The sequence below is a fragment of the Atractosteus spatula genome, chromosome 3, assembly GCF_055471065.1.
Source record: "Atractosteus spatula isolate fAtrSpa1 chromosome 3, fAtrSpa1.hap1, whole genome shotgun sequence".
Classification (NCBI taxonomy): domain Eukaryota; kingdom Metazoa; phylum Chordata; class Actinopteri; order Semionotiformes; family Lepisosteidae; genus Atractosteus; species Atractosteus spatula.
Genome location: NC_142708.1, coordinates 32,125,026 through 32,152,954, shown reverse-complemented (window position 1 = coordinate 32,152,954; position 27,929 = coordinate 32,125,026). Strand labels below are relative to the sequence as shown.

At 37.3% G+C, this 27,929-nt stretch overlaps 1 protein-coding gene across 2 annotated transcripts in view; it reads right to left on the bottom strand.

The window, feature by feature from the left end:
- Nucleotides 1–27,929, bottom strand: part of scamp1 (secretory carrier membrane protein 1) — a 49,737-nt gene that overhangs the window by 6,733 nt on the left and 15,075 nt on the right. The window contains exons 2-8 of one of the 2 annotated variants that reach the window (XM_088910670.1): nt 22,869–22,946; nt 16,837–16,944; nt 10,546–10,657; nt 9,082–9,210; nt 5,068–5,227; nt 3,446–3,547; nt 2,486–2,603 (exon numbers count right to left, since the gene is read on the bottom strand). In XM_088910670.1, coding sequence (XP_088766796.1) covers nt 2,486–2,603; nt 3,446–3,547; nt 5,068–5,227; nt 9,082–9,210; nt 10,546–10,657; nt 16,837–16,944; nt 22,869–22,946 — 807 coding nt within the window. Of the gene's footprint in view, nt 1–2,485; nt 2,604–3,445; nt 3,548–5,067; nt 5,228–9,081; nt 9,211–10,545; nt 10,658–16,836; nt 16,945–21,909; nt 22,000–22,868; nt 22,947–27,929 lie in introns of those variants that run through there. The other variant, XM_088910672.1, reaches the window with a different exon arrangement.

Sequence of the window (27,929 nt, the reverse complement as noted above, 5' to 3'; positions counted from 1 at the left end):
ATGGATAATACAAGTGCTGACCACTATCAAGTTATTGCGTAGCAAAAATAATAACTTTGTATACACATTAAATAAGCTGCATATATACTGTATTTCTTTTAGGTAAGGCAATTACAAGATCCTTAGATATTACATTTGGCACACCCACCTTGTACCACATGCGATGCTTTAAGCTGAATTTTGCTGGCCACTATATGGGCTTGGAGCTCATCCACAGAAGAAATTAAATGCCCTTCAGATATTAGGTATTAGGTACTTAAGCCCAGTGATGCCATCATCTTGCTTTTCTGAACTATGTAACAGCTTGATTGAACTATTTTAAGAGACTGCTTTTGATAGCAGATACAGTATATTACAAAAGTATTCACTTTAATCGGAGGGAGAGGTATGACTACTTAAGCGGTCAACATATTTCAATTCTTCATTTTTCTTTGCAGTTTTTGCCAACATTTAACTTCTTGTACCCATAAAGCAATTGACTCTTCAAGTTTTGATTAAAATGTTTATCTTAAAAAATGTGTGTATGTCGTTTGGAATTAAAAAAATGGGATATCATTGGAATGTGAAATTACTTTTGCAAGGCACTGACCATATCATCTTGAATGAAGATGTCTGTGGATTACAAACCATGTTATGCCAGTGAACCAATAACTACAGATTCTAAGCAGGAATTCAATTAACTGCTTTCACTGGAGCCTCGGGGCTTACACATGAGCCCTGCATAGATTAAAGGGGAACTGCAGTCTCAATTTCTCAAAGGTATGAAATCTTGAGAACAAAATAAATTTGACAAATTACGAATTAAGCACAAACTTTGTGAAAGTACTGTATGGTCACCACAGGCGAGAGTGAGTTTGCGTGAATTGTGATGTAAAATGGCCCTTCCTGCTCACTTGTATCTGTAAGCAAAATTGGTCATTTGGTCTCCAAACAAGGTTAATCCCTTTTTGGCTTACTCAATGTATATTTTTTAAACGATGCCTCACTGGGCATTTGGCTGTGCAGAAAATAGTGGTCATGCACAAAACAGGATCAGATCAGCACAAAGTCAAACTGTTTTCTTTTTCAAGGGATATTCAACTACTGAAGAGATGGGCAATAAAAATGTGCACTAATGTTGGTCCCATTGACAAGTTTCTTGATGAGATTCAGTGTGAGGTACAGGTTAAGTACAAGTCGTGAAGCAGACATTTCACTGCAGAAATGTTTCAACACAATCTGCATCCAGAGTTAAGAAGTAGTATACATTGGTAAAATTGTCTCAAAGTTGATATGTTAAATTTGACATATTCAATTGCACTCATCTGAATCAGCAGTCTAGACAAAGTATGTAAAAACATGTCGAGTTGTATATGTTTTTCATAACATTGTATATAAATGATTACAGTTGCAAAATCTGCTTGATCTCAAGCATGCGCTTTATTGCAACACAAACAGATTGGTTTTCAAATATTGTCAATTTGGGATATAATGTGTATTGAAATTTCCTCTGCTTTATGAAGGATTATGAAGCCTGATAGCTCATAATATGAATTATATTTTCATTTTGGATACTGAACAAACCTTGTGCTATTCCTACCATTTTTGCCCATAAAAAGCAACCGATGAAAAGAGAACGCATTGAGAGGGTGACATCAGTGCTTGATAGAAAAATAGAAAAAAATCTATCTTCAAGATTTACGTCATCCTTTTCTTCATGATTATGTTTAAGACCTAAGTTAAGATATGCATTAAATATGGTTTAATGACTAAGAACAATATTTCTATTGGATTAAAAGAGATATATTCACAAGCCTGTTTGTTTACAATGTACAAGGGCCATTTTATGTCACAGGAAGTTTTGTTGCCTCTTTCAATGACTGCAATATGGCACTATGCATACCTTGAACTTTTGCCTATTTTGTGATGTAAACTGGAAGATTTACACTTTATGGTGCAGTTTTTACTTTCTCTGAGGTTTGAAATGCACTCATCAATGCCGATCCTTTATAACCTCCAAAAGGTAAATATAGCGTTGCAGTTCCCCTTTAACAGCTAAGACAGCATGAACAGGCCCCTAGATCCTTCATGTGAACACCCTGCATGGGAAACTCACACAGCTGTAGAAAGTTGCAGAGAACACTGCACATGGATAAATGTTGATTTCATTCCTTTCCAAAGTCAAAACACTGAGCAATATTTTCAGAGAAAATCCCAACCGTTAAAACATTTGTTACAAGTCTTGTCATTTCGGTACTAGTTTAATCCTGCCAGGACACTTTATATACCCATCTGCATCTTGTACAGAATGCAGAACATCTCAGGTTCTCAGCACATGTGAAAACAATTGTAAAAAGAAACTGTACTAGTTAATTTCACTCATCCTGTAATTTCTAACTGAAAGACCTTGATTTTGAAGGAATTTAAAGCTTAAGCTCATCCTGCCTCATTACAAAAAACTGTGAAGAACAACTGTGAGTACAGGTTAAGGTAAGAGAATCCATACCTTTTTAAACATGATTAATGAAATCACTGCAGAGGCTGTGAAAAGGGCTGCTATAAGGATCATAATTATTCCCACAGGAATACTTTTGTTCAGACCAGTGAGTGCAGAAATCCAGCCACTAGAAAGAACCAAACAACAGAAGACATTGTAAGTAACTGTTTTACAGGTGGAAGCTTAGACAGTTTGGATACAAACCTTCTTCCAAGAACATGGTGGTAGTAATGATGTTTTTTCATGTTATCAACATGCAATACTGACCATTCAAAAAGTAATATAATTGCTAACAATTCTAATAACACTTGAAGATAGGAGAAAACTGTAAGGCATGTAATTACAGTTCAAAACAGAGCTGGTAGAACGCTAGTAAATACCTAATATGCATTTTAAAATTGAAACATGAAAGGTATATACAGTATGAGTCACTGACGAATGACAAAAGGCATTAAGTACTTAAGGCAGTCTATATACAACGGGTGACAAACATTTGTTAAGTGCTAGTAGGCTATATTATACATGAACATGATACAACTGACACTTATTCATTTAATTTAAAAGAAGAAATATCAAATTTAACATACATTAAAGTAAATATCATTGTCCTTATGCAATAAGATTGATTCAGAATTTGCCAACATAAAACACATAGAAGACGTGTGCAGAGTACTTCTTTCTGGAACATGGTTGAACACAATCATCGAAAACTCACTACTATGTTATAAAACTACACCACGCCAGCACAGAACATGAACATTCTGTAAAAAAAAAGATACAACAATCAAAAGGCTGCCAGACACTGAAAGTTAAGGTCCAGCTCAAAGCAGTAAACACGGAACTCAGCACTAGGAGATATTGGGTTTTATGATTTTTGTTTTGCAAAAATTAGTGTTTGCTGTCACTTCACTGCTTCAAAGCCTTGTGAAAGCATGTGAAACTAACACGTACATTTTCCACTCTACTTACCAGTTGCCCCATCCTGTAATGCCAATTGCCTGTAGCACATGTACCCCAAATTGACAGATATATACAAAGAAGAAAACAAAGAACCTGAATGAGCTGTCACTCCTGAAAAAAATAAAATAAAACAAAAACATTAGCTTGGAACACGCCAATTCATTTTGTTAAGACAATCTAAGAAAGCTTAGTTTTGAAAAGTATCAAAACGGAAACCACTATATACAGCAACTGTAAATTCACTATTATAGCTTCTTACAAAGGTTCATTCCTGATACAATGAACAGGATATGGCACAGAGACAATCTGTAATGGGCAATTATTTCTTTATAAAAGCAAATCCTGTACCTAACAGGAAAATTGCAAATGGGTCTCTATCTCTCTCATTCAGTGCAGTACAGGAGGGTGGGTGCTGCACAGCTCTCACTGACTTCACTGCAAGCCAAGAACCAATGGAATAACCCCGACACTGTCCCTGGTACCACTCAGGCAATCTTGCCTTGTAGCTTGGTCAATCCTGGTCATGTGACCCAAGCTTAAACTCACAGTGTCTGGGCAACAGAACTCCACCAGCACTTGAAGTATTGGATGATTCCCCTTGGAAGCCTCCTTCTAATTCTTTCCATGCAAATGCGGAATAATTCTTACTTCAAGGAGATTTCTTTATTTTTAATAATGTGCTTGTCTTGCACCCTGAGGCTCTCCAAAAAGGTAGCTATAACACTAGGTGTGAACATAATATGAAATCACCCATATACGTTTGTGTAATTAACTTAAACCTATACTTTTTTCTCTGCCTTCTGAGCAATCAGTAAAATCTATATAATGTACAAAGTTGAAAAAGGTATAACACTTAATATAAAAAATACTGAAAAGGGCACTTTAAATATATTATGGCTACCCCTGGTGAAAATGTAACAGATTTCCCAATTGTTGTCTGTTTTTCCAGTCAAGTGTTCTTTTTTGCATTCTAGAACTTAGGAATGATTGAGAAACTTATCTGGACATGTAAATATGTTTTAAACGTGAAGGCATAATAAATTCAAGGTAATATATGGCCAGGGTCATAGGCTGGAGTCAGATTAAATACATTGAACATGAGCTGAAAAAAATAATGTAAGTAATAACTTTCAAATAGTCTGAAACTTTACACCGATGCAGATTTTTAATGCTTTGAAAACGTTTTGGACACAAAGAGGAGGTTACAATATATGTATGTTTTATATACTGTATATGCATCAAATTTAATTGACTGTCAGGTGATTGTTCTTAACAATTTCTATTCTTCTACACGTTCATGGAGCTAAAAAAGCAAGGGCACATATTGCACTAGAAAACACAGATTTTTTGGTTTTAACTGCTAGCTTAACACAAAATTGCTTAAGTTTCAATAGAAAATGGTCATTCTGCACACAGAAAAACTGAGTACAAAAAGTAAAATGCAAAATGCTTAGAAATTTTGAACAGCAATAAGTATGAGTTTTAAAACAATGATACCCTCAAAAATTCTAGTTCAACAAACAGGTGGAAATTTATTTTTTTCTCATAAATGTAAGTAACCGTTTCATACAGTGTGTGTACCTAAAGGTGCAATGCCGCATGAAAGAGAAATGTGATAGCTTTGCTCTTACCTGAATGCCCCATACAGGGGTCTGTACCAGCAGACAAAGGAGCATGGAGTAAAGAGCATGAACCACAGCATTGACAAGCCAAAGTCCACTCCTCGCTGAGCATCCACGCAAAACCAGGCCAGACAGCCAAAAATATTCACAAACAGTGTTCCTGTGTGGACTGTGGAGAAAAAAGATCAATCCATCACAAAAATAAATTACAGAACACAGATCAAAGTTTATAAATCCACCATTTTTAACTGCTTCATCCAGCCTATCCCACGCAAGCAACAGGTACAAGGCAGGGTACACCCTGGACAGGATGCAGGTTCAGTGCAGGGCACACACAGACACACACACTTTCACCAGGGCCAATTTTCTCAGAAGCTAATGAACCTACCAGTATGGCTTGGACAGGCAGAGGGAGGAAACCGGAGCACCCGAGTGTGAGGAAATCCACACGAACATGGGGGAACACATATTAACTCCATGCAGATAGTAACCCAGGTCCAGAATTGAGCCCAGGGCCCCAGCGCTGCAAGGCAGCAATGCTAACCAATGAGCCACTGTGCCTCCCAGTGCATAAAGACCTTCCCTTATTCCGTTGCAAAGGATTTTCTTTCATGTATCAGTGGCTTGTAGCTTGTGACTACAGATGGTAAGAATCACATGCCGGATATCAAGGTCTTTGAAAATCAGACATTACTGTAACACGACAGTATTAAAATTGAACTGTGCAGGCACAGGAAAAAAAAACAGGAATTCAGTGATCATATCTACAACCTCTAATGCAGTTATTTTAGCATTAAAAAAGTAATTCAAAAGTAATACAATAATACAAAACTTGTATGAGAAACAAGTGAAACATTAACAAAAGGGTGAAATGTATGAGAAAATAAAAACAGCAAATGAAATTAACCAAAATCTCTGCAATTAGTATGCAAGTCCTAGTTATTACCTAACTATGTGGTACTATTAACACCACCCATTCATTCTCGAAGGGCTAACAATCCTGGCTGGAGATTAAAGGATTTCTTCCTTTATTTGGATGGCCTCATAAATATCTGCTTTGAAACCTTGGTGTCAAAATCTGCTTCAAACAGTGCAAAGTAACTGAGGAGTGCTAACATGAAAAGAAACAGAGTTGAAAGAGCTTAAAAAGAGCTGCAGCTGCAGCTGATGGGGAATTAATGTTTGCTCCACTGGATCTGTGAAAAAACAATACCTACTGAGAAATGCTTTCACAACAGTAACATGAAGATGCAGTGCCTTACAAAAGTAGTCACCCCTTCAAAAGATGTCCCATTTTGTTACATTACACATTTATACGCAGTGAACAAATACAAAGTGATTTTTTTTTACCAGTATTGGAAAGTTCAGACTAAATATTTTCACCCAGGAAAGAAGTTAAGTTCAAGATGGTTGAATCTCTGCCTGAAATTCACTGCCTGACTAAAGACTAAGGGACCTTGCAAATACAAATGTATACTTTACAAAATTATTTACCCATTCCACTTATAATCTGACTTGTCAAGATAATTTTGTGCATCTGAACTAATTCGGTCTTGCCATTGCAAAGGGTCAATATTTATGCAATCAACATACTTTAGTCTTTGAGCTGTATTTGTAGTTTTTGCTGAAATGCAAAGAATTTGAGTTTTGAATAAAACACTCATTTTAAAAATGTACATATCATTTATAATTTATCAGAATGGGTCATCATTGTAAGGACATGAAAACATTTGCAAGGTACTGCACTGGGAAGACATTTAGCACAAAACACCCAGGAATCTGATAAAAGACAGAAATGACTGTTAAAAAAATGTGCATTTGTTTTCCAAGACAACGAAAGATGTCTTGTAGCCCAAAAAATCTTGAGCTGGAATCCGTGATAAGGTTGTGTGCAATAACTGCAGAGTAGAGAACATCAGAGTATCCATCTCATTCAATGGATGCAAAATATTCAGTGTTGAAAACTAGTGACTTAACTCCTTTTGCATGGAAGTTAATTGTGTCAGTACTGTTGAATTACTTTGTCTTGATCTTTAATGATCGATGGCAGATCTGATTATTCAGTGTAAAGTCCTAAGATAAAACTTTCTATAAAGCTTTCTGAACTAATCATCAGAACTGCAGGAAACAGCGCTATCTTCCAGAGCAAATGTGATTATCAAACTTTGAGAGCTTGTGATTGTCAGTGCAAGCACTGCAAATCTAAACTCCCGCATGCAGTGTGTCTTTCATTAGCATCACAATGTTTTGTGCAAGAAAATTCCAATTATTATTCCAATAATTATAATAAGCAATTTTCAAGCACATCATCAATTGAACCAAAATACAATGTTTTTTAGGCCTCGGCTGATGTTTGCAAAAAATATGGTTTGGAGGGAAGGAAAAAACAAGCCATCCATGATGCATAGTGTTATTTTAGATATTTAATCTGAATTTTACACCTTCCCATGAAAAACCTTAAAGGAATACCCCACTGAAAATACCCTGGAGCCTATCAGAAATAGAATTAGTTTAATATTTCAAGAAAAGAGGCAAATAATTCACCGGAATAAGTAAAGGTTAATTCCATCCTGAAAAGTAATAAGAAAAACAGCATGAACAGCAATGAAACCTTCCACACGTATAGGAAAATGAGGGACAGACAGAAAATATGAGGCCATGGGGTGTATAAGGAGAAAGGAAGAGGTGAATAGAGGGTTTAAGAGTTAAAAATACATTTTTTTCTAAATTTCATTTAACCATTTCTGCTTTCCATGTACTTTCTGGAATTCATTCTGCTTTTTTAGCTGCCTTTTCTACCCCCTTCCCATTCTCTCATCCTCTCTATCTCTCAGAAACCAAGCTCTCTCAGAACTGCTACAAGGGGGCAAAGATACTACAGTATGTGGCAATTACTGCATGCGTGACTTTCTGAAAAAAAAAAGTAGCAAAATTCATAAAATGTGGCCTGTTCCTGTATAAACCAAAGAGTTGAAAAAGATGCAAGATTGCGTCATCTAGCTCAATCTGACTCACTGCAGAGCATAAAATGACCAATATTGAATGCACAGAACTTGTTTGAGTGAAAGGTTTATCATGAGGAAATCCAAACCATAGATCCTGGGGATGGGGCACATCAGCTCTGAGAGAAAAACCTTCTCAGGAGGCCCATCAATAAGGCACTTGAATGTGAGAGAAGGAATTTCTCAGACCTGTTCAGAACCTTAGCTGAGATGAGCTGCTAGAGCTTGAAATTATCAGGAAGGATTCAGATACTGCAATAAAGACCTAAAGCCTCCATACACTGGAATGTAAGTGACAATGAAGAAGTCTAAACAGAAGAGGAAGAACACAGTGTCACACACATATGAACACATTTGACAGAGGAAAAGGGTGAATCTTCCTCTTTCTCTAACTGAAAACAAATGGTAAAATATAGAAGAGCAAAAACAAATTTCCTCCTCTTCACAAGCCAGTCATGTGCCTCGAAAAGAATGAATTAGGAAAACTCAGTTAAAAGCAGAAATCGAAAGTAGATTCTCTGCACACAGACTTTCATGATTTACAGGCACTTGGAATGTAGAACACATTGATATAATTAAGAGCTTTTGAACTACTCTTTAAACAAAAATCTCAGTAGTTGAAATGTAGCACTCAGTCTAATCGAATTTGCTTTTCACATTAATCAAAGTTCAAAAATAAAACCTAACAGGCCAATAATCAATCAATCAAATTTATTTCATAGGCTAATGCATTCTTATGCTCTAATCACGCACAAGTACATTACTATCAACCCTTGTCTAACAATCTACTGTTGAACTTCAGGAATGCATTAGACCCTAGAGGGATGAACATTTCTGAAACTATTTTAAATTATATTTGCAATGGTGCCTTTTAGTCCATTATAAATAGCTCAAGACACAGATCTCAGATTTTATTTCAAATCATCCAAAACGTTTAGCTACATTGCCGCAAACAGCATGTAAAACTAAAAAAATAAGATGCAAAACTTTTGAGTAACATATTTGTAAATGCAATACTCACACATCCACAGATAATACATGATTTTGACGGTCTTCTGGAACTCCACAGGTATGTCTACAGCAATATCATGGTAGAAGCAGGGCCCTACAGGGAACTTTTCTGGAAGTGGCGGCCAATTGTTTTTCCTTCCTGAAAAAAAAAATGAACGTACTGATACTTTGTTTCTACATCTTTCAAAGAAGTTCCTTTGAGCAGTTCACAGACTGTACAATCTGATTCCCTATTCTCATGAAGAGTGCTATTGTATATACCAAGAGAAATGCACGGTACAGTCAGCCACAAAGGTCTCAAGCTTCTGTTCAACAGCACAGCTAAAATAATCATTTGTACTTAAATAGTTTAATCCCAAATGCTTACACCTGTATCAGCACTCAAACATTTACTGTTCTTACTGTTGCTTCTAGGAGTGTAATCTAAACCCTTGAGTGGTTTGGGACTTCAGCAATTCAGCGTTGAATTAAACCACCATGTAAAATGTTGAAAATTACAACTCTCTGAGGTCTTTAGCTCAAAGATGATTTTAAGATACCTTTACATGTGGATCATGTTTCCTTTTGCACCCTTGAAATAGGTTGTTTTGAAGACAAATAGGGAATACACAAAATTAAAGTACTTCCTGTTCTAAAAATTCAAAATCAGCAGTCTTAGTTCTTTCAAAGACGAACAAAGGGACAACTGAGAGTATGTTTGGTGATAGTAACACACTTACAAACTATGAGGATACCCACAAGAGAGCACACACAGGGTAAATGTAGATTCTCAATACCTGGTGGTACTAACACCATTTTCCTATTTTCCCCCCCACACCTTTTCATTTACAAATTCCCTGAGTATTGCAAAGCAATATCTGCAATTAAGTGAGATGAAGAAAGTTTCCAGTTTCAATCAGTTTCCAGTTCTCTCAAGTGTGTATTCTCATTCATAGCACGCAGACAGCCCTAATCCACCACAACACCACCCTTTCTACATTCACAAATCCAGAAATCACAAAGACTATGGATATGGAATTAATCTTTAAATTAAAGTTTTAGTAGCTACATGAACTTAACACTACTGACTTCATATTTTTAAAATGAACATAAATCTCATTAGCAATGCTTGTGAAATAATATGTAAAAGACTCATTTACTTGCATTTTTTTCCTGAGACTATCCAGCCTCCCGTCTCTTGTCATTTCTGATTGATTTCATACAGGATGACACAAGGCAAAGTTTGACTGAATATACATACAGCATGGCTTGTAAACATGTGGCATTTAGTTCCCTTCAATCGTCAAGTTGGTCACCAAAAGAATTTCAAATGTTGGCCGATGGGCAGTTAAGAGCAGACAAGGGTGCGGTGTGAATGTAGTACACTGTACATGAATAGACTGTGAAAGTGGGGTGTATGGAGCTACAGTATGAGGACAGTGTGGGTGCTGTGTAAGTGTAATGCGAAGCCACAATGTGAAGACTCAGGACTCACCGCCCTGCTGGCTGAGAGACTGCATCTCCCTCTCCCGTCGGTCTAGCTCAGCAGCCTTCTTCTCCAGCTCCTCCTGGCGCCTCAGCAGCTCTGCCTGAGCCCGGGCCTGGTCCTGTTAGCAGACACCATGAGCTCTGGTAAACTAGGCTCTGCATCCCCATTCACCCTGCATGGCAATCCTTGCATCTGCACCACTTGTCTTGCATTTAACAGCCGTCATTCATATTAACAATGTAATACGTTTCAAATAAGGCAAACCTTTCCTTCAAAACTGTAAAAAACACTAAATCAAATCCAAATTAATTAGCTCATTAAACCTAGCACCACTGCTGCACCAACCCCCACTTTCACTGTTAAATCGTACCACCAGGTTTGAATAGAAAAGGTGTATTTTTTTTCTTCCTGTTCAAAACTGTTCACTGAAATGAAAAAAAACCGAGTTGTCTCCAGTTAGAAACACAGGGGAAGTCAAAAATGACATGTCAAGGATTCTTACAATAACAAATGATGTTTAAATTACTCAAATGTGCAAAAACCTGCTGTAGAATACGACAAACATGAATGATCCACATGAGTGATTTGGCAATCCAGGCAGTCATGATTTTTTTAGAAGAGGTAAATAAAACTTTGAAAAGAAGTTTGAAAGAGTCAGGCTGTTAAAGAACTGAAAAGTGATCCTTTATTTCTGTACTCGAGTACATTTTTATTGTTAACTATGTTCACAAGTTAGGAAAGGGTGTGCTCATGTGTGCTGGTGTGATTACTGTCCACTCTGTACTAGCATGTTCCATATAGGCCTATTCATAGACTCAACAGTAGTCTTAAAACAGAACGCTTCTGGCTACTTCTGAATTATTGAACTCCTGGTTTCTTTTTAGAACATCCTGTGTCCTTTTTGTTTGAAGGATACAATATTCAAGGAAAAAAATCCAAATTAAAGACCTCAAAAAATCTCTTTCTTCTGCACATGACAAATTCTTTGAATTTGAAATTGTCAAATTTAGGATTTTTAGAATGAAAACCAATTAAAATGTTTTCCTGAAATAAACTAAACTATGAAAATAAGGTAGCACATCAACATTGCAGTGGGAATATAAAGGTAAAACTATTTCAGTTCTACTACAGTTTGCTCCATAGAGACAACACTGTATTACTTGAAATTTACAGTTCTTTAATTTTAATTAACAATAGACTAACATTTAATATTGCAGTGTTTTTTAAGTTCTAGAATTTAATTTAAGCTGCTGGTTTTATTTACAATATTATATTTACAATCTAGTCCTTAATTTCACATTCATTTTTGTTTCCATTTCACATAATTAATTTAAGAAATGATGGATTTTAGATTTAGTTTAACCATTGAAGAAGTTCACTTTTAATGAGTATAATGACACACTGATATGAAAAGAGTTCAGTACACTCATAAATGAAGTGAGTTCATTCCTCAGAAAAAAAATTACTTTGTGGTACAATGGTTTAATACTTTTGAAATGTATGGACTTCTGCACATTGTAGGATCAGTTTAAAAAAAGACCATAGTTTTAAGGGTGCACCCTGTTCTCTCTTTATTCTTTTACTTTTTACTCTCTTGTTTATAAAATGGAGATGCAAAAAAGAGGAAGCTCTTTAATGTTGACAGCAAGTATAAAACTCACAAAGGTGTGTGGTAAACGTTTTCTATAAAATGATCTGATTGCAACAGCTTCTAAAGTGTGAAAAGAGTCACTTTCACGGTTACTGAAGAAGACATAGAAAAAGGGATTTGACATTTAAAACAATTTGCAGTTCAAGAAGTTATGCTCACAAAGAGCACATTTAAATTATACTGTAGTTACAGGAACAAATAAAACTGAAGGTTATTAAATATTCAAAGATCCAAATAATACCCTGATAGCACCTCTGTTCCATTTACATATTTAGAAGCCTGTTTTCTAGCCTATGTACTGAATATAACTTTCCAGTTGAAGTCAGGTAGCATATGCTGTGTAATTTGTTAACCAAAATTCACAAAGGACATTACAAACAATGCAATGAAATCTCTATTTTTTGTCAAATGTCAACATTTTATTACAATTTGCTTGAAAACAGCAGCAACCTCCACCCTAATATGTTGTATTAATGGTGAAATAAGTTTCTATACAGAAAATCAAAGAGGTTCCTGTATCCATGACTACTGAAATGAAACCTGACAATATATGTAATGTAATTCTTATGTGTCTGTGTTTCAAAGTAATAAAAATATTCTTTATACATTTAGTAGAGTTTACTTTTACAAATAAAACATTTAGTGAGACAAACATGAGATGGGAACTTAGTTCTAGTTAATTCAAATATAAGTCAAAAATTAAAATAACAAGAAGGACATGAGGAATATATGCCACAATTATATGAACGTCCTGATAGGCATGATTTTAAATCAGAAAATAATACAATGAAAGAAAATCCCAAGCTGTGCTGTCAATTTAACTGAATTCACCTTGATTTCAGTTTTTGCTATTTTATATTGTTTCTAGAAAGGCATCACAACCAGACTGTGCCTAGCCTTTGTTCACTTATACATGCATTCTGGGGTAAACCACCACCTGGGGCTGCTCACCACATGGTAAAGGCACAAAGGCATTCTGGGAGTAACCCCAGGGGTAAATCGCAATCCATCTTGATGGATCCCTTGATGGAGACCAGATCTTGTTCTCCATGTGCAATTTCTTCAATATTCAGCAGGTTAGTCAGGTACTCCTTTTCCGGTATTCCTGTTTTTATGTTGGGGTCAAACTTTTAATTTAAAAATCATTCTTTCAAGTTCAAATTTTGTTTCAAAATAAAATGCACCCACTATGTGGCAAAAGCTGTAGCGATGGTAAAACACTAGATTGATGGACACGCTGTCGAGATTCAGACAAATCTACAGGGCTTTGTCAAATTTTGAATGAAATATGCCAGCTGACTTACAGAGGGGTATCGAAAACTGCTACAGGTAAGTGACTGCCAGAAAATGTCATGGGGCTCAGTCTTTCTTCACAGTTCCATCTCTTAGCAACCGGACTCTTTTCTCTCTTCTTGGCATGGGAACAAGGGGATAATGAGGGCTAACAAACAAATAGACTAGCCCCTACCAATATTGCCTTCTAGATTTACTCATAAAACATTAGGCAATTCTTATGATCATGCACACCTTGAAGGTAAGACTGGTTTTGTTCTCTAAAACATGATCTGCAAGCTTATATTAACTAAGACTTCACAGAGGCTGCTGTAAAGAAAAGCAGACACTTTGCTGTACTTATTTCTTTGAAGTGAATGGATGTCAAGTGCTCAATGGTATTAATGTAAAATTGAAATGTTGCTAGTCCATTAATGTAGACATTTGCATAAATGTAATATACAGTTCGTCATTTATTATCAATCAATCTCAAACCACCCTGACATGAATAACCCTGGCTGTTTCAAATTAGAATGTAATTCAGAATCCCTGGAACCTGGGAATTCCTAAAATCCAGTATGGTACCAGTATACTACTAGGATTACAACCTAGAATACAACTAGGATTCAAGATTCCAGATTTCTTTATTTGCCATATACAACAAGTGTATTGGAATGCTTACTCGCTCAGCTGTGCCCAGTAACATTAGAGAAAAAAATGTACAAATGACAAACAGACATAGACAATAAATTTAGACAATAGATGTTATAATACATCCAAGATAGGACATAGTGCAAACAGTGTAGTACCTTAAATTGCAGGTGCTAATACATGTATGGGCAGGTGCTAATTTGAGCGGTTTAAGATGTGGACTGCTTGGTGGAAGAAACTGTTTTTGAATCTATTTGTCAGTGTTCTGATACTGCGATACCTCCTACTAGAACCCAGGGGTGAAAACAGATCGTGGCCCGGGTGAATTGGGTCCCGAAGTATAGCTCGAGTCCGGTTGTGGCAGCGGTCGAGATATATCCGGTGGATGGAGGGTAGCTCGGTCCCAGTGATTTTCTGTGTGGACCTCACAACCCTCTGTATGGCTTTTCTGTCCTGCACTGTGGCTCCACAATACCACACCGTAATACCACCGGTCAAGACACTCTCAATTGTATTATGGTAAAAATTGGTGAGTGCTGTCTTGCTCATCCCCCACTTCCTTAACTGTCTCAGGAAGTAAAGGCACTGGTGGGCTTTATTGAGGATGGCAGCAGTGTTCTCTGACCAGCTCAGCCTCTCAGTGATCTGGTGGCTGAGGAACCTGAAGGTGCTGGCAGTTTCGACTGGAACCCCGTGAATGATGATGGGTGTGTGAAGTCCACCGTGCCTCCTGAAGTCCACAATAATCTCTTTTTTGCCGATGTTAAGTGTGAGGCTGCTACGTCGCTCCTGTAGGCGGTTTAATCATGGTTGCTGATAAGACCAATTACTGTTGTGTCATCAGCAAACTTGATGATGTGGTTGCTGTTAAATCTAGCCATACAGTCATGTGTAAATAGAGAATACAGCCATGGGCTCAGGCAGCAGCCCTGGGGGGGCCCTTGTGTTGAGGATCAGAGGGGATGAGGTTTTGTTTCCAATCCTCACCACGTGGGGTCTGCCTGTCAGGAAGTCCAGGACCCAGTTGCAGATGGATTTGCTCAGGCCCAGACCCCTGAGCTTGACCACCAGCCTGCCTGGCACAATTGTGTTGAAGGCTGAGCTGAAGACAATAAATAACATCCTGAGATAGGTGTTCCTCTTGTCCAGGAGCTCCAGAGTTGCGTGAAGGGCCAGTGAGACAGCATCGTCCACTGACCTATTATTCCTATTAGCAAACTGCAGGGGGTCCAGGGAGTCCAGAACAATACTGTTGATGTGTCCCATCACCAGTTTCTCCATGCACTTCATGACTACTGAGGTGAGTGTCTTTGGGCGGTAGTCATTCAGACATGACACCTTGGTTGCTTTAGGCAGTGGCAAGATAGTAGTCCTCTTAAAGCACGGTGGGACAGTAGACAGGGATAGTGACATGTTAAATATTACAGTGAAGACAGGGGCCAGCTGTGCTCCGCATGCCTTTAAAACACAGGAGGGGATGCCATCAGTGCTGGCAGCCTTGCGTGGCTTCACCTTTTGGAAAGTTCTCCGTACCTCCTGTTCAGACAGCTGCAGCATGAATTCCCCAGGCTCACTGGGCGTTTTGTGTGAAGGGTCCGTGTTGTGAGCGTCGAACCTCGCATAAAAGTTGTTTATTGGGATTAGAATGCACTGCCTACATTAGTAAGAATTAGTAGAAGTATCTTATCCAAGTATGTTAATCTTCATTTGGTTGCTTGAGAAAACAGCTGTTAAGGATGTAATATGTTGCTTTTTTTCAGCTCAGCCTTAGCTATTTCAGACTTGGCCATTGAAAAAGTAGCACATCCAGCACAAGGACTGTTATTTAACAGTGTTATGTAACCTTTCAAAAACACATTAGAAGTCAATCTCTCCCAGCACTCCAAGGATCCTTTACACTGTGCAGATTCTAAACTTTTATAGGACTTTAAATGATCAATCTTCCCCATGAGATGTGTTCACAAAGGGTGTGCCACATTTTGAACCCACTGCAGGCCATTTTCAGCCAGCAAAGACAGCAGGAGGAGCTGTGGACAGCCACTAGGGATGTCTGACGTGTCTTAGAAATAAAGGGCTACAAACAGTGAATTCAGTGAATGTTTTTACCAGTTTCTTCAGTTATTCTCCTTTCTTGCCCCCATCCTAAATGAGTCCATTTATAAGATAAGGTCATTTATTTCACTAAAAGCATTCTACCAACATTAATAAAACTGGGGATTTGTTAAATCATTTCATGTGTGAGGAACACTGTACATGTATTACAGGTTTCTACAGATCACAAACGGCACTAAGCCTGGGCCAACTAGTCTAGGAATGAAGCTAATCATGGTCGCAGAAACCTACTCCTAATGTCTTCACAACCCTTACGAAGTAGAGAAATGACATCACTTCATCAGGCAGCACTGTTAAGTGAACTTAGCACAGCATGACAACAATCTCAACAATATACCACATTTTTTACTTCAAATGGTAGGCAGTATGTGCTCTTCACACATTTTCTTCTAAGTTCTAACTTCTAATTGGCTTGTTATACTGTGTCCAGGAGGAATTTCAGGCTAATCTGTAACACAACAGCATGCTCAAAAACCTTAAAGCTCTTTTAAGGAACACTGTGTAAAAACCTAGGTTTGATGTTTCATTGGAAAAGTTACTTAAGTTTTGCAGGAAACACCATTACCCCACTGGGTGGCTACGGGGCAAGCTTGTAGCATTCAAAACGGTACCTGTGTCTGCTGTTGCTGTGTATAGGCTGGTGGCTCTTCTGTGGGCTTCATGATAGCAGGCTGTGTGTTGGAAGATGGAGGCACTTTGGAAGCAGTGCCTGGGGGTGCCTGAAGAAAAAAAAAAGAAAAATGTGAAACTGATTGAAGGACAAAGAATTTGAATTCTTTCAGAAACGCATTTGAGTTTACACCATGATAAGCGTCATTGTGTCTAGTTACTGTCCGTCCAGGTTAGGGTCTTGGACAGGGGTGTCAAACCTGTGGCCCCCCCAAGCTCATTTGTTCAACCTCAGTGGCAGACGCATGCAGTAAGAAACCCCGGCTGGGATTCAATTCACACCCTGTCTGCACTCTACGTTAAGTGCCTTTGGTGGTTAGGTTAACAGGCTAGAGTATACAATGCTCCCCTCGGTTCTTTGCCTCTATCCAATTGTTTGTCATTCCTTTGCAAAAAAGAAGGTGAGGATAAAAGCGACAACTGCAGGTCCTGTGCATACACTTTCTCTAAACTCAACTCAACCGCAAGCGACTGAGTCATCAGAGATCTCTTAATGTTCTCAAAAGGATATTTTTGAACATATTAAGAAGGGCTTTGGAATTACATCATAGAAGAAACAAAAAATAATTAATATAGCTCATGATGCTAAAAAACATTCCATACTGAAAGGATAATGAGTACTTTATGCCAAATAGGCATCTAGTGAAGACACAGTGAGTGATAATTGCATTTTAAAGGGAAGGTATGCACACAAAACACTCCAAATAAATAATACTATGTATGTAGGTTGTGCCTTGTATTTCCTAGTATTTCATTTATAGTATGTATAGCCCACTTGAAGTACTTTGACATCAAATAAAGCCCTCCATAGCAAATGAGTTTGACATCCCTGGTCAAGGTAATGTTTTCTGAATATCAGGTGTAATATTTTATGTTGTACTCCTTGATTATTGCGCACTACATATATCTCCATTCTGCTGAAAATTGTGTGGACATTTAAGTTAACAGCTGGTGAAAATAAACCTGCAAACATAAAGAAATTCAAAAATTTCAACTATCAAAAGGCAGGACTGCAATGCACGTTTAACAAGTTGTGTAATATGGGATCAGCGTCTCCTGCACACCCGCTTGAGGGATTGATAAGGCAAAACACTCTGATGTTAAGTAGAAAGCAGCCTGGCTTGTTTTGTAGTTAGTTAAGAGTTTTAGGGCCAGATGCACAATGAGACTGCAACCAAGTTGTAAACCTGCCAGGTTTGGGACTGTACAAATGCAAAGATATTTACAAGGTTTCAGGAAATGTTTTATAGAGGTAATTCATCTTTGCCACTAAGCCAGTGATGAATATTTTATTTGGAGCGTCTTTGAAAAAAAAACAGGTTGCAAAAATGGTTTGTGCAAATGAGGTTCCTCAAATATTAAAATAATACACTAAAGCTGACGGCAACTGTGACACTTGAAATATTGGTCAATCTGTTCTGAACTTAGGAAAGAGTGTCTTACATGGAAGAGGGATGGGATAAATCCTGTGGAGGAAAAAGCAGCAACAAGTAAATTGCACAGTAAGAAAAGAAAGCTCACGATCGCGCTTGTGTCATCAATTGTGCTTCATGCTTTACTGAGCCCAACACAAATTCCTATCCTTCCCTAAAAGCAAGGTTGACCGACAAGCTTGTAAAGAAATCTCTGTGTAATTTCTGGTTCCCCCAACAACCCCCAGTTCTTTCTATAAATACATATTATATGAATGTGCATTGGTATGTGACTAAAACTGAAAAATTACTTTACCTCCTAGACAAATATCCATGGTGAGTTCTTGACTGGTTTATTCTTATGACCAGTTGCACGTAAATTTTTATCAAATTGAGGAAGAAAAATGTGGACTTTCAAACTCCTCATCAGAAAAACATTATTTTATAGCCTTCCTCTCCTCTCTAACACTACTGTGTGGCTGTTGCCCTGGTGGGGGAAAACATGGAATATTGCTCCCAAACAGTTTTGTTCATGCTCTGAAACACACAGGCTATAGACATCAGGTTACCAACCAGTAACTTTCCTCAGTTTATTCAAAGAATGTTCACAAATCTCATGCAATGTTTATATTGTTATACTGTCCCATCCATCCATTTTCTAACCACTCAATCCAATACAGGGTTGCAGTGGAGACGGAGTCTATCTTGGCAAACAACGGGTGTAAAGCAAGATACACCCTGGATGGGACACTACTACTAGTATCTCTACTAGTATCTCTTTGGACTGTTAGAGGAAACTGGATCACCCAAAGGTAACCCACATACACACGGGAAGAACATACAAACTCCACACAGATAGCCCAGGTCTGGAACTGAACTTGGGGTCCAAGCTCTGTGAAGCAGCAATGCTAACTAATGCACCAAGATGCTGCCCTTGCTCTAGTGCATCAACAGATACTTCAATTTGTATCATTAATGTTTTTATCCTACGCAATCATGCAATCTTTGCTTTGTGAAGTGTCCTCACAAAACCATTAATGACAATATGTTGCACTGATTGATCTTTCACAGTAGATCTGATTCCTAACGTTTTTAATTGTGATATCACCTGATGAAAAACGGTCACTGAGAATGAAGTGGCTTAAAAATTCTGTAACACATTCTGAATTTGTGACCAGTTTGTGATTTTCTTTGAGTAGAAAAGATGGGATGGTGAAACCGTATTGAAAATGTCTATGTCGATCCATTATTCAAAAAGGGGTTTGCAAACTTAACCTAAAATAATTATCCTTTGTAAAAAGCTTAAGCTTTTGGACATGGGATGACTGTCACTACCCCTTTCTGCATGTCATTGCTGTGCATCCATTTCATACTGAAAGCCCAGAGAAGCAAGGGGATGTGAATTCTGATTGATGACCAGTCACAACCAAGACAACACCAAGACCAAAACATAAAATGCATTTTGCAGTAGCACAAATCACCAACATACAGTACATAAAAATGGATTCTGTTTTGCCTTCAGGGAGAAAAAGTAAGTGAATATGGATTTTACCAGAAAAAGACAAATATCTGCTTTACACAATTTAAGACTTTCGTCTCAGTCACGAAAGCAGAGCTGGAGGCCTAGGCAGCTTGTGAAAACCAGGCCAGGTCTGTGCAGCATGCACTCATGTCCACACATTTCTGAAAAACAGATTTCCACTGAGGGAGGAGTAAGAAAAATAGAAATGATCCAAATAAGACATTTTAAGTTTATTTGCTAAAACAACTTTATTCTGTAAAATATAATTAATTTAATAATTTCAATAAGTATTTGCACAGTTTGTGCTCAAAGTTGGTGCTACTTATAATTACGATGGATAATAATATAAGGAAAGCTAGCTTTTTTCCCCCCAATGCAGCCATATCCCAACAGTGGGAGAAATTATACATTGACAGGCTCATTAAATGACCCTGTGACCATGAGGAATGGTCAACACCTTTTTATGTGGTATATGCTATGACCCTTTGGTGTAAGAGATATAAGATCTTTCCACAGAGTTTTGCTTGAGGTCAACAATAGCTGCCCTGTCCAGGCACAATCAAGATTTCAGATCATCCTCTGTTAAATGTAAAACTTTTCAGGGATGGACATTCCTGTAACTCTCTCTCTACATGTTGCCACAATTATGGCTTCTGAACCATTATTAACTTACTGCTCTTTTTAACCAATATACGGAGATTTCAATCAAAATTAATTCATTACCAAAAGCACATTTGTGTTGGTAATAATATTGCAAAACACACAAGTCACCAAGATCATAAGAACATAAGAAACTGCAAATGAGATGATACCTTTCAGGTGCCATCTAGCCAGTATGGTTATTAGATGCTACTTGATCTGAAGACCTTGTTCCAGATCCCCCTTGAAACTTTATGATCATTATCAAGATCATAAAGTATCAATGGGATTTAAGACCCTACTCAGTATTGCCAAGATGCAAGCAGATCTGAAAGTCCCTAGAAGTGCTGTTAGCTCTAATTTCTAAGATTATATTTCCGTTTACTAAATGCAAGAAACATTTTCTCTACTTACAGGATATATGGGCATTTTTCCCCAAAATGTTCTCAACAGAATAGGTGTCTTTGAAAAAGGCTTGATTTGGAGAAATCACAAAGAGTTCACACTAGTGCACTTTTTCAGTAATATTTGTCCGGTAAACCTCTGACAATCTTACTCTTACTTGGACTGAAATTCCCTTTCATTATGCATATTTCTACTGTTAGAACCATAGAATTTCACTTACTGTAAATAAAGCTAAAATAGCAAATTCATGCAGGTTTTCTATTTTACCACAGCTTAGTTTTATCTTAAATTTAATTTTGTTAAAAGAGTTTGGTTTAAAAAAAAATTTAAGCAAGAATAAATCATTTCTGAATTACTTTGTACTAAATATTGTCGAATATGCCATACAAAAATGTTCACAAAAACCATAACAATGTTGTACAAAATGAGAGCATGGGCATGTAGCTGCTCTGCATGGATTAAATGCCAATGCCTTATTATCTTGACAGGTCTGACTGGGAAGAAAATGTATCTCTGCATCTGATTTAAAACTATTTTTTAAACCTCAATTACCTAGAGCAGTAAGCTGCTTAGGGTCTGCCTTTTTGTAACTGGGTGCCTGGAAATTTTCCAACAACTACAGCTTAATATGAAATACTGGTGAGTGTAACCCAATACAGGAAACAGCTTTTACCTAAAAGACTGACTGTACATATCTGTACGAAAAACAGTCTTCTGACTGTGCTTAACTACATATGGATGCAATAGTCTGTTCATGGGAAATAACAGTATTAAAGCCAAGTTATTAGTGTTATGGCTTTATGCTCTACACACTTATTACTTAAAAACATCTTGCATTAATTTGCAAATCATGTTACTTGAACAATATCACCCCAATAGTTTACAGTAATCCAGTACATCAATTATTACTTGCAACTCTGCCCTGGAACAGTATTAAGTGTCACTTTACAGTACTGGATCTCTTTTCATTCTGACTCCGGTAGCCACTACTAACTCCCTAATTGTTTCTTTATTAATTTTTCAAAGAGAAACAATACCTTTTCCAAAGTTTGCTTCATTGCAGCCTCCGTCTTTGTGGAAAACACTTTGGAAGTGTTCTTCTACCAACACTTCTGCTATATGAATACTGAAGACTTTGAACGCATTCAGGAATATCTGTGTGTTAATCCAGGTCTGTGTTCAGTTAACTGTGAAAAATGGTGATGTGGTTATAGGGTTCCCCCTGCAGACAAATGCAATCTTGAATATCAAGTCTGGATTTGACTACAAGGCTTGAGGCAGACTGTATGCAAAAAGCATCTGTCCTCATTTCTTTCAGGGCTGTGTCATAAAAATGGACATCTAAGCCAGGTACTGAGTACTAAAGATGTACTTAGTCTACAAACAACAACACGCACATTTATCACAAGAGTCTATCAATCTAAGAACATCATTTGGTCTGTCCCTGATATACGATTTTAACAACTCTATTTGCCTGTATGCCCTGAAGACATTTCTAATTCACAACCAGCAGAGGCCAGTCTGTGATAGATCACTACTTAGAAAAATAATTGTAAAGCACACATTCATTTTGACAGTACAGTACATATTTTATTTTTTAGGTGTCTATATCTTGTAAATACTGATGACAAAGATGTTCACTCCAGATAAGAGATCATAAAAACAGCTGATTCAATACATTTTTATTGTACTGTTTTCATTTTAACGTTTGCATAACTCTCTACAGTAACTCTCTGTTTTATGCTAAACCAGTGGGAACACATTTAATTCAAAATTTCAGATTCTTTAGTTATTATTATAACAACAACAGAACAGACAACAGTTAAATCAATATCTTAATAAGCAGTGAGATAACCATAGAATTATCTCAATATGATATGACGGTGTAAAAGAAACTGATCACGAGGGGATGCGACTTTAAAGTAATAACTTTCTAAGGATTTCTTAAAGTGTTTATTGGGTGTTTGGCATTCTGAATAAAACAAAATATACTGACCGTTCGTGCATCAGTAAAGGGATTATATTCTTCCAACCCTGGAGGGGCATTCCTTGTTACCTGTGTCACTGAAGGATCCTGGAAAGAAAAAAAAGGATACCATTATACACTGCACATCTTTCTTACTGTTACTAAAGGCAATGTTATTTTCCTGGACAAAAAAGCAATATTACTGATACTTCAATCGGGTTCTGTCACCTATAAAGCAATCACTTCAGTTTAATTCACAATGAGAAAGCACTGAACAAGAAATGTAATAGCACACTCGGTGAAGCTCAGTGTTAATCCTAGGAAACTACTGCTTGATGCACTGCAATTGCCTACATGCATCCATCTTCAGACCTGGATTTCTTCAAGTTGAACAAAAATACTGAATCACGCTTTTTATTGAAAAAACCTTATATGCGGGTTTGAGCTTAATAGCAAAAAGGTCTGGAGCTCTCTTGCTTTGTCCAGAAGTTATAACCTAAACTTAACATAACAGGTAGGCAATATGTGAGTTTAACCAACATAACCCAGATCACACAGATGTCTTCCTATATGCAGTGATTTACTTTATGATACAGATATTTTTATGTACATTTTTAAATCAATTATAGCTGCAGGTGCTTATAACAATATATAATATAATGTTTATAATCTGATCAGAATGAGAAACCTAAATAGATAGTTCAGGTGCACCACATTGTACTGTACATAAACATGCACATGAACTCTAACACAATGTGTTCAACATTCTTACATATTACGGTCAAAATTAGCATTCACTTCTGTTTTCAAAAGTAAAGGTTAAAATCTGTGTCCTAGGGGAAGAATACTCGTACTTATCATTTGAGAAATTAGATGAATCAAAAGGAAACATGCCTTACCTTTTTCCCTACCCATTCATAAGGTAAAGGGTAAGCATACGTTCAACAAAGCACCAATAAAAGGCTTGCTCATCTGATTAATCTCAATTTGCAATGAAAAAATGTTTTAACACACTGTTTTAAAGCTAGGTTTACAGTCTGTTATAATACTTAGGTCACATTACCTGCAAATTTTGCATACCAAGTCAACTGCTTAATCCTTGGTCTTTTCCACACTTAGTCCAAAGAATTTTGCTAATTGCGCTTAGAAATGTCTCATATGTATGTGATGTGTCCATGACAGCCGTTTCATTAGGGTAGTTTATAATAAAGCTATCAAGACTACTACTATTGACATAATTCCAAGAATGATGACACCCGAAGAAGGCTCCACAGCTGAAATGTTTTCTTTTTTCTCTTTTCAGCACGGAATAAACCTATTAATCATTTGAAGATAGTGCTAATAGGACAAAGAACATCACTGATATCTGAAGAGCTCTTGTGGAAATTAACTTACTTTTACGAACATATAACACAAAATTGAACACATTTGGGCCTATATGTAAAAAAAACAGGCAGCTCAGAGAATCTAAAATGGTTTACTTTCATCTTCAGTAATTTCCTGCCCATTTAATGAAGTTGTATTGTCAGAAGCTCTTCAAAGGTCTACAATATCCACCCAACTATATGACTTGAGCTACCCCAAATACAAATTACAATACAACGGATGAAGCAATCATAACTACATCATGGACACTCTGCTCCAGGCTCCTTAGGATTAGGCTGCACATGAGAAGATGAAAGCCTCTCTTTTCCCTGTTCTGCTCCCCTTTCAAGGTCCATCTTAAAACCTCAAAATGATCCCTTTAATGTTTCCTTGAAAAGATATAATACTACTTTACAGATTGGCTGGGGCTCAATTATCAAAATATTTGATAATGCTGCATGTTAGGAGACTACAACCATGGAAACTACTCACTCACTGACAGACGAATCTCCCATGATAATGCAAATAAATGTTGGTTTTATGTTGAAATGGTGACCATGCTCTGAAAGTTGTGAGCATTTCCAGCCCACTGGAAGAAGTCATGGGGAAAAGAGTGTGTTTATAAAATTAAAAAAAAAACAATCAATCAATCAGTTCAATAAAATTCAATCTTCATCTGCCGCCTGGCTTCTTCATAAACTGTGACAGATTTCACAGGCAGCAAGCACCAGATTGCAGCTACAGGGATAAATCAGTACGGAACAATGCCATTTTATAAACCTTAGTATTATTCCTCATAAAAGTAATCAAGTGGTGAGAGCCTACTGTTATGAAAAAGTCATATTCCACTGCTGCTAACATCTATATTACTCTCTTCCACAGTATATTTAAATCTAGGGCTAAGGCTGTAATTTAGAAATGACACAGAGGGAAAATTCTAATAATTTTCTCTGCAAGTCTTCTATAAATCTATTAATAGCCTATTCAAGTGTCAGAGAAGGGTAGAGCAATACAAATGGGGACAATATGCGACTGATGCTTTGATAGGAACCACTATGCAAATAGCTCATGCAGATTACCAAGAGGAACAATGCAGTGAGCCCAGCAGGCTGCCACACACGCCCAATTTCACACCAATGTCAGAATCTCTGACATTCTTAACCGCTATTTGATCAATACTGCATCTTAAGCTGAGTGTCCTTGTTAAAAAAAACAGATTGAATGTCTGGAAAAATAACATGACAGTCTTGTCATACCAGCATGTTAAAGGTGACAAAAAATTTCCAGCAGGATGGAACATGGCTTCAGGCCAGTAACATCGTTCCTGATAGGGGGTGTAGTAACCCAGAGCCTATTCCAGGATATTAGGGTGCAAGCTGGGACTACACCGAGGATGACAGCTTGTCGCAGTGTGCGCACATTGACAATTTAGAGTCATTACTACGTTAAGACCAAGCTTGTATTTGCATGTTGGGAGGATGCCAGAGCACCTGGAGAAAACCCATTTTCACACAAACTCCACACACCTCTGTCAAGGATCGAAACCAGGACATGGGAGCTTTGAGGCAGCAGCAATGCGCTGTTCTCAATTTTACCACATTTTCCTAAATGGTAAGGAAGTTCACTGGAACAGCTGAAACACTCTGGGCAAAATTCACAGAAGGGCACGATAATGATATGATAAATCAATTATGTCACCATCTGAACAGGCATTTGTTCATATACCCGCAGCTTTGCAAATGTTGAGCTTTATTTCAATGATACGGAGTTTGTTTTAACAGCGAAACGTTTTACTCAAAAAACACACCCACGGTACATTTTTAAAACTGAAGGTAAGAGAGAGAGCCCAAGTACTCTAGCCAGTGTCACTGCCACATTCTTTTAATACCCATATAACTTGCCATACCTACTTTTACAATGGATAGTATAAAAGCAGAACTGTACTTGATTAAGTACTGCAGCATAATGTTAAAAGTAACTTGTCAAAATGTAAGCCCGTAAGGTCTCAAAGATAAACTCACATATGTGCTTGTACTGTATAAACATAATAAAGAGTTATGAGCAAAATACTAAACAAGAAATATCGATAAGCATGCAAACAATGCAGATACGTTTTCAAATACAGAACCCTAACTTAAACTGCCTCAAGGTGTACAACATGCAAGAACAGAAATACAATTGTGATATCAATGATTTAAACAGTTTCTATCCACATCAGAAAGATGGCTTTTCGTGTTATTAAATAACCTGTGGAAATATTAACAACATGCATACATTTTCCAACCACTTCATCCAATACAGTGTTGAGGAGGAGCCAGAGTCTATCCTGGCAAGCAAGGGGTGCACACTCACACCAGGGCCAGTTTGCACAGAGGCCCATTAACCTACCAGTATATCTTTGGACAGTGGGAGGAAACCAGAGCACCCAGAGGAAACCCACATGAACACGGTGAGAACATACAGACTCCACACAGATAGCATCAGCAGCAATGGCAATAGGGGTAGCATAGTGGTCCAGCAGTTAACAACATTTTCATTATACAGTAACTACCTTGTCAAATCATTTATCAAATGTATGAGTAGGATGTTTGAATCAGGTAAAACCACTTATACTCATCAAACACATTATGTTAGGCATACATATTTATTGGTCTGATCAACATTAATTATCCATGCAGCTAACAGAATATTACTCTGTGGAGACAGACATCTCACTTTTGGCCTGACTCTCCATAACACAGTGTTTACATATCCTATTACTACAGATCTAAAAACAGATCCATAAAGCTAGAGCTAGGTCATGCCGCAAAAAAAAGTAGGTTTATTTCCTTCCCACAAAATCTCAACTTCACAAAATGCAGGGCAAAGATTGTATTATGAAGGTAGCATTAATAGTTCAGCTGTTTGGTAATTAACCATTATTTAAGAAACTGTGTTTCTGTTTCATTCAGAGAAGCGTTTGCTGGAAAATAAAATATTAGTGCTGTACAAGTACTACCAGGATTGCTTCGTGAGTGAACATGTTGCAGTTAGTTCTAGGTGCACAGCTGTAAATGTTACTACTTGTTGCATAATCAGAAGATTGCATTACATCGTGGGAAGTGAAAGTAGATTATGTTTTGAAGTGTAAAAAATAAATATCTGAAAGCATATTTCATACTATAAATTGCTTTGGCCTGTTGGGAAATATTTACAATTTTATTAATGCAATTTCTTCTAGAACGGGACAGTTCTAAACAACAGTTAATTTGGACACAGTTCCATCTTTTCATCCTGCAGTTCATATTCAGTTGCTTCTTGACACTACTATAGATGGCAAAAACTCTGATCCTATAAGACTGCTTTGTTATTTTTTTCCCCTTCAGAACTGTCTGCACTCTAATGTCGATTTCCTTGACTGCAGCAGATTTCCAATAATGGACACACTGCTGAAAACGTACTCATGGTTGTTGCAGGAACTGCCTTAATGTCCAGGAAGCAGCATGCCAATCCAGTTCTTTGTGCTTCGTTAAGGGACAAAACTTTGCATTTCATTACGATGGATTTCTCTGGAAAATCATAGGAACAACGAATACATCCTGGGGTAAACACAATAATGTTTTACTAACAAGCAAAAATATTTGTTAACAGTATAAATCCAAACATAACAAAGGTTACAAACAAGAAGAGTCCATTCAGCTCATCTAGCAGCTCATTGATCCGAAGAACATCATCCAGCCAGTTCTT